At 54.9% G+C, this 5,796-nt stretch overlaps 1 protein-coding gene across 3 annotated transcripts in view; it reads right to left on the minus strand.

Annotated features, from left to right (window-relative positions):
* Window positions 1–5,796, minus strand: part of Dtx1 (deltex E3 ubiquitin ligase 1) — a 32,176-nt gene that overhangs the window by 10,616 nt on the left and 15,764 nt on the right. For all 3 annotated transcript variants that reach the window (XM_031337688.1, XM_031337686.1, XM_031337687.1), the window contains exon 3: window positions 4,309–5,011. In XM_031337688.1, the coding sequence (XP_031193548.1) occupies window positions 4,309–5,011 (703 nt within the window). The remainder of the gene's footprint in view (window positions 1–4,308; window positions 5,012–5,796) is intronic.

Below are 5,796 nucleotides of genomic sequence, written 5' to 3' on the forward strand. Positions count from 1 at the left end.
GCCAGTCATAGGCTCGGGGGTGGGGGGTGGGGTGGGATGCAGGTAGGGATGAGGGTGTGGGGCAGGGGTGGGGGATATAGAATCACTGAGGGCTTTTGAGCAGGAAAGAGATTGCTAAGACCTGGGGGTTCTGGTATTCGCACAGTGCCTGCTTAGCACCTATTTTCAGTTGGCAGTGTTGCACAGGCTAAGGGGGATGAGGGAGCAGACTGCACCCTGGGAAACACACATGCGAGACGGTGGCCTGTGTCGTCAGTCCTATTTTTACAAGTGGCAAAAACCAAAAACCAGAGCAGGCAATGGGTTTAGCTAGGCCACACAGCAATAGAGAAAGTTGAAGCTGGGTCCCGACTCAGCCTCTCTCTTGGACTCTGCTATCTGTTGGGGAAGGGGCACAGCCTGGAACAGCGTGGACACATGGGGGAAACGGGACACCGTACACCTTGGGCAAGTTAGGATCAAAGTGTTTGACCTGAGCAAGAGTCTTTTGGAGCCTTGGTTTTGCCCCTCTGAGAAATGGAAACACTAGGGGCCATTCATTGCTGTGGGTTTCTGTGATGGAGACTGACAATCCTGACAGAGATGGGACTGGGGACACTGGGCATGCTCTATAAACAGAACCAGGTCTGCAGCTGTCCCCCCTCCCCCACCCCACATGGGGTGGAAAGTCTGACTCTATCCCTCTACCCAGCAGCTGTCTTCTACAGTGATGGATACTGACCTCCCGTGAGACAGGGCGGATCTTCCCACCCTGTGTGTCCCCCCAGTCCCAGCATCTGGAGAGTAGAAAAACCCCTGGCTTGTCCCCACTGGCTGTGTGACTTCAGGCAGGTTGATCCCCTTCTCTGGGCCTCCCTCCTGGTCCCCTTCCAGTGAATACATCACAGATCAAGGAGTCCTTTGCCCCTCTGTACAACAATCACACTTAGTGTGTGATCTCAAACACTTGCCAGCCCTGGACAGGTGTCAGGTGGAACTCTGTCTGTCAGGTGGAGAAACTGAGGCTGGAAAGGTGAAAGTACTCCTCAAGGTCACTCAGCTGGGAGGTGGAAAAGAGGAGAAGGGAGGAGGTGAGAGAGAGGGGGGGGGGAGGAATCCATGGGGGTGGGGCAAGGACCTAAGAGCAGGATCCCAGAATCCCAGAAAGGATGAGGATAGTTGGAGCCATTTAACAAGAAAACACAGCCACCAGTGTGAGCCCACCCAGAGTGAAGGCAACCCGGTGAGAACACAGGAGGGAAAACCCTGATTCTGAGGGGTAGAACCTTGAGGGGAGCCAGCCTCACCCCCTCTATAACCTTGGGTTTCTGGGCTTTAGAAGTGTGGTGGTCAGTGGGTGAAGGAAGAGATTCAGCTGCAGAAATGGGGACAGGAAGGGATGTGAGGCATCTCAGGGAGCAGCCTGGGATAGGTGGAAGGGGGGACTGCTGGTCCATGGAGACACCTACATGTCTTTCCTAGTCCAGTTCACAATATGACAGGACCAGTGGTCATTTGTCCCACCCTCGCCATCCACTCCCCTGGGGCCCACCTGTACCTCATGCCAGGGGTATATTCATTTCTTGGGGCTCCTTGGAGAGGGAGGGTTGCGGGGGGTCTCGACACAGACTTGTCAGTCAGGAGAAGGGGGGAGTCAGTATGGCTTCCTCATGCTACTCGGGCAGGACAGTGTAGGGTGTGTCTAATGATTGACACCCCCAGAAGATGGCTTTCTTGTCCCCGAGGCCCTTTGCAGCACACTCCATGGCTCCTAGCTGCTGGTGGTACCAAGTCCAAGATCCCTTGAGGCTCCCCAATATGGCTCCAAATCCCAATTCAGATAACCCCTCTTCCCATTCCACTAGGGAGGTTTGACTTCTCTGTGCAGTCTTGAGAACCTTCTAGATTTGTTCAGCCTCCACTCCTATCTACCTGCAATGCCCAGCTTGGGATGCCCATTCTTCTGCCAGGTATGGAACACCCTAGCTCCTCCCTGTCCTCTGAACTCCCTAAGAACAGCCTCTTCCCACGTGCTCCTCCTCATGGTGGCCTGTCCTGACTACCCACTCCCTCTGAACTATATGCTACCTTGTCCTACCACCTCCCCAGACCTACTCTCTCCTCCCCGGACTATGCCCACTGACTTCCTTGACTGTTGTGTATCTGCCTCCTGTGTGTGCATATCGAGAACTCAGTCTTCCCTGACCAGCTCAGCTTTGTGAATTCACACTCATGGCCCATGTATGGAGACAGAAGGCTAGGCAGGAAAAGCTGAGTGATTTACAGCATGTCCTGAAGCAGTGGCTTCCACACTGTCCTCACTGACGTATGATGTGTGTACAGAAACGCAGCATAGGACACTCAGCTCAGTGGGTCAAGGTGCTCGCTGCCAAGCCCGATGACCTGAGTCCCATGCCTAGGAGTGGCACAGCAGTCAAGAGAGCTGACCTTCACAAGTTTCTTCTGGTCTCCACACATACCCTGTGGTGCACATGCACAGACAACAGACAGACAGACAGGCACAACACACACACACACACACACACACACACACACACACACACACACCCTGTGGCAAGTGCAACTTTAAAGTATATGTAGAAATGACCTCAAATTTCAGAGAACGTGTGTGTGTGTGTGTGTGTGTGTACCCATCATGTGTGTTGGTACCTGCCAAGGTCAGAAAATGGCAGTAGATATTCTGAAGCCTGGGTCACAGGTGGTTGTGAGCCACCATGTGGGTGCTGGAACTAAACTCAGGAAAAGCAGCCAGTGCTCTCCTGTCCCCTCCCCACCCCTGAAGCCTGGCATTCACTGCCGATGGATCTGCCCCAGCAGCTGTCCAGTGAACCCCAGGATTCTATCAGCATTGGGATTACAGGGGCACACTGCTCTGTTTGGTTTTATGTTGGTCCTCAGTAACTAAACTCAGGCCCCCATGCATACACCCTGTATCTTTAGCCTCCAGGTTTGCAGAACACTTATAACTCCTTCCCTCTGTCTGCCCCTGTCCAGTTGGATCTCAGCCTGTTCTTTCCTATTACGGGGCAATCGTGGTAGAGACCCCAAGGCTCACCACTGGGAACATAAGCAGAGTTGCTTATGTGTTCCCTTCCTCTTGAGTACCCCCACTAGCTCCAGCCCTGGTCTCTTCTTCGCTGCTCTGTTGTGGCTGTGGGTGTACCTCCCACACCTTCCAGGATGCTCTTGTGTCCAGGGTGGGTCTCACAGTAGCTCACTGGGGCCCTGTCCTGTGGCCTGTTGCACGAAAACCTGGAATTTCAAAACTGGATTTTGGTTCTCAGTCTTTAGTGAGATCCTACAGGGAAAAGATCCCTCCAAATGGTGACTCTGGTTGAAGCAAGAGACTGGTTCCCTCTGACCTCCCTCTGGCTAGCCTCCATGCCAGGTCATCTGAGTTCCTGGAGCCCAGTTTGGAAAGTGACATTAAGAACCCAAAGTGATGGTGGTGTTTCTCTAGAGAAAATTGCTTCAGCCGGGCAGTGGTGGCACACACCTTTAATCCCAGCACTTGGGAGGCAGAGGCAGGTGGATTTCTGAGTTCGAGGCCAGCCTGGTCTACAGAGTGAGTTTCAGGACAGCCAGGTCTACACAGAGAAACCCTGTCTCGACCCCCCCCCCCAAAAAAAAAAACCAAAAAAAAAATTGCTTCAACCCTCAAGGTCACTGTGGCCTGGAGCAGGTAAGACTCCTGTGTTCCCAAACTTCTTTCTCTTTTAGAAAGGAAAGATGGCTCAGATGGCAAAGGGGCTTGTCACTAAGCCTGACATCCTGAGTTTGATTCCCTGCCCCACCAGTAAATGAAAAAAATAAAACAAAATTTCCATCACTGGATCTGTTGGTTGGTCTGGGATGAACCCCTGCTCTCCTGGGTGATGAGCAGAAGGTACCTCTCTTTTATGGCCTCTAGAATCATCTTGGGGGGTGTCACAAAATGACATTGAGGAAGTTTGGCAAATAAGCCTATTAGAGCTCAGGAGATGGCTTAATCAGTCAGTGCTTGTCACACAATGATGAAGGCGTAAATGTCATCCCTCAGGAGGGCGCATGCATGCATGCATGGGTGTGCATGTGTGTAAATAGCCAGACAAGGGTAGTCATGGTCCCCCAGTGCCAGCGCTGGGGGAGGGGGCAGACAGGAGAATCGCAGGGGCTTGTTTGCCAACCAGCTTAGACAAGTGGTGAGCTGGGATACCTTCCAGTTGTAATTGAGGATCCCTGAGTCATGGGGTCCTGCTATCCAGCTTGCTAACGTGCTGGGGTGACCCTGGGTGCCCTTCCGTAGGAGATGAGGGAGGGGCGTCTTACCCAGGTGGGATAGAGGCGCGTGCGCTGACGCTGGTGGATCTCTGAGGTCCTGGCCGGCTGAGGTTGTTTTGGCCCGGGGTGGGCGCTCCGTTGGGGGCACTAGGGCTCCTTGGGGGAACTCCTGGAGGCGGCGCGGGCTCCGTAGGGCCGGCGGCAGGTGCAGCCCAGAGCGCGGCCCCGGCGAAGGTGGCGCTGGGACGCACAACGAGCGCACCCGGAGGCCCTCCGGGTGGCAGCGGCGGCGGGGGCGGCGGGGGCGCTGGAGGCGCGGCTGGCGCAATGGGCGCCTTGCGGCGCTGTGAGGCCAGGATGGCGTTGGAGGCGGCGCGCGTGCTGTTGACCAGCAGGCATTGCTGACAGGAGCAGGGCTGACCCGAGCTGGCTCCCACGGGCCAGGACTGCGACTTGGGAATGGAGCCGACCGTGAGCGGGTAAGCCAGGTCCAGGCGACGGCGCAGGCGGCGGCGGCGGCGGGTCTGGCGGTTCATCTGGGACATGCTGTTGAAGTAGATGAGGTAGCAGAAGCCGAGCGATGAGAGGTCCAGCCACGGGTGCTGCTTCTCGTACGCGTTCTGGATGGTGATGCAGATGTCCATGTCGTAGGCCGTCCACGCCCCGCCGTCGTTCTCCCATTCCCACACTATGCCCTTTCCGGGAGCCGACGACGGGTCATAGAAGTTGCGTCGCACCGGCCGCATGGTACCTGCGCTCAGGAGGAAGAGATGTGTCAGTACAGGCCTCCAAGGGGACCTTCGGAACCAGGAAGGGGATCAGCGCAGACAGGGAGCGACAAGACATCAGGGAACATCTGGGCCGCAGATATGGCTCAGCAGAGAAAGGTGCTTGCCACCAAGCCTGACAACATGATTCTCATCCTAGAGAAGGTGGAAGGAGAGAATCGGTTCCCTCAGGCTGTGATCTGACCTCCAAAAAACTAATAAATAAAAGCAATTAAAAATTAAAAGACAAGGGGGCTGGGAAGAGGTAGAGGCCCAGTCAGCTTGCTGGGAAACAGTTATCTGAAGGGGCCATAAAGATAACCAAGAAGGAAAAAAAAATGGGAGGGGTGGGCCTGGAGAGCTAGTCTGCCCTTTGCAGGGGCAAGGCGCTCCTGAAGGTCCGGGTAACCACAGGGGCGGGGTGGGGGGGTGGGGGTGGGGAACAGGCCTCACAGAGAGCACGGCCCACCTGCCGACCAAGCTCCCTCCAGGACTCCCAGGGTGTCCAGAAACCGAAACATTTTGTGGGTTTCTTCATTCACACAGGGGCCACCGGGTTCCACACTTCTCCCATTGATCCATTCATTCGGTTACACCTTCGCATATCTCTCACTTCATTCATTCAGCTGCACCTCCATCTCTCACTTTATTCATCCAGCCATGCCTTATGTGTATATTCATACCTGTATGTTATGTATCCTTTCTCCTTCCCTCTGCTGGATCTCCTCTCTCTCTCTCTCTCTCTCTCTCTCTCTCTCTCTCTCTCTCT

The sequence above is a fragment of the Mastomys coucha genome, unplaced genomic scaffold (genome assembly GCF_008632895.1).
Source record: "Mastomys coucha isolate ucsf_1 unplaced genomic scaffold, UCSF_Mcou_1 pScaffold22, whole genome shotgun sequence".
NCBI lineage: Eukaryota > Metazoa > Chordata > Mammalia > Rodentia > Muridae > Mastomys > Mastomys coucha.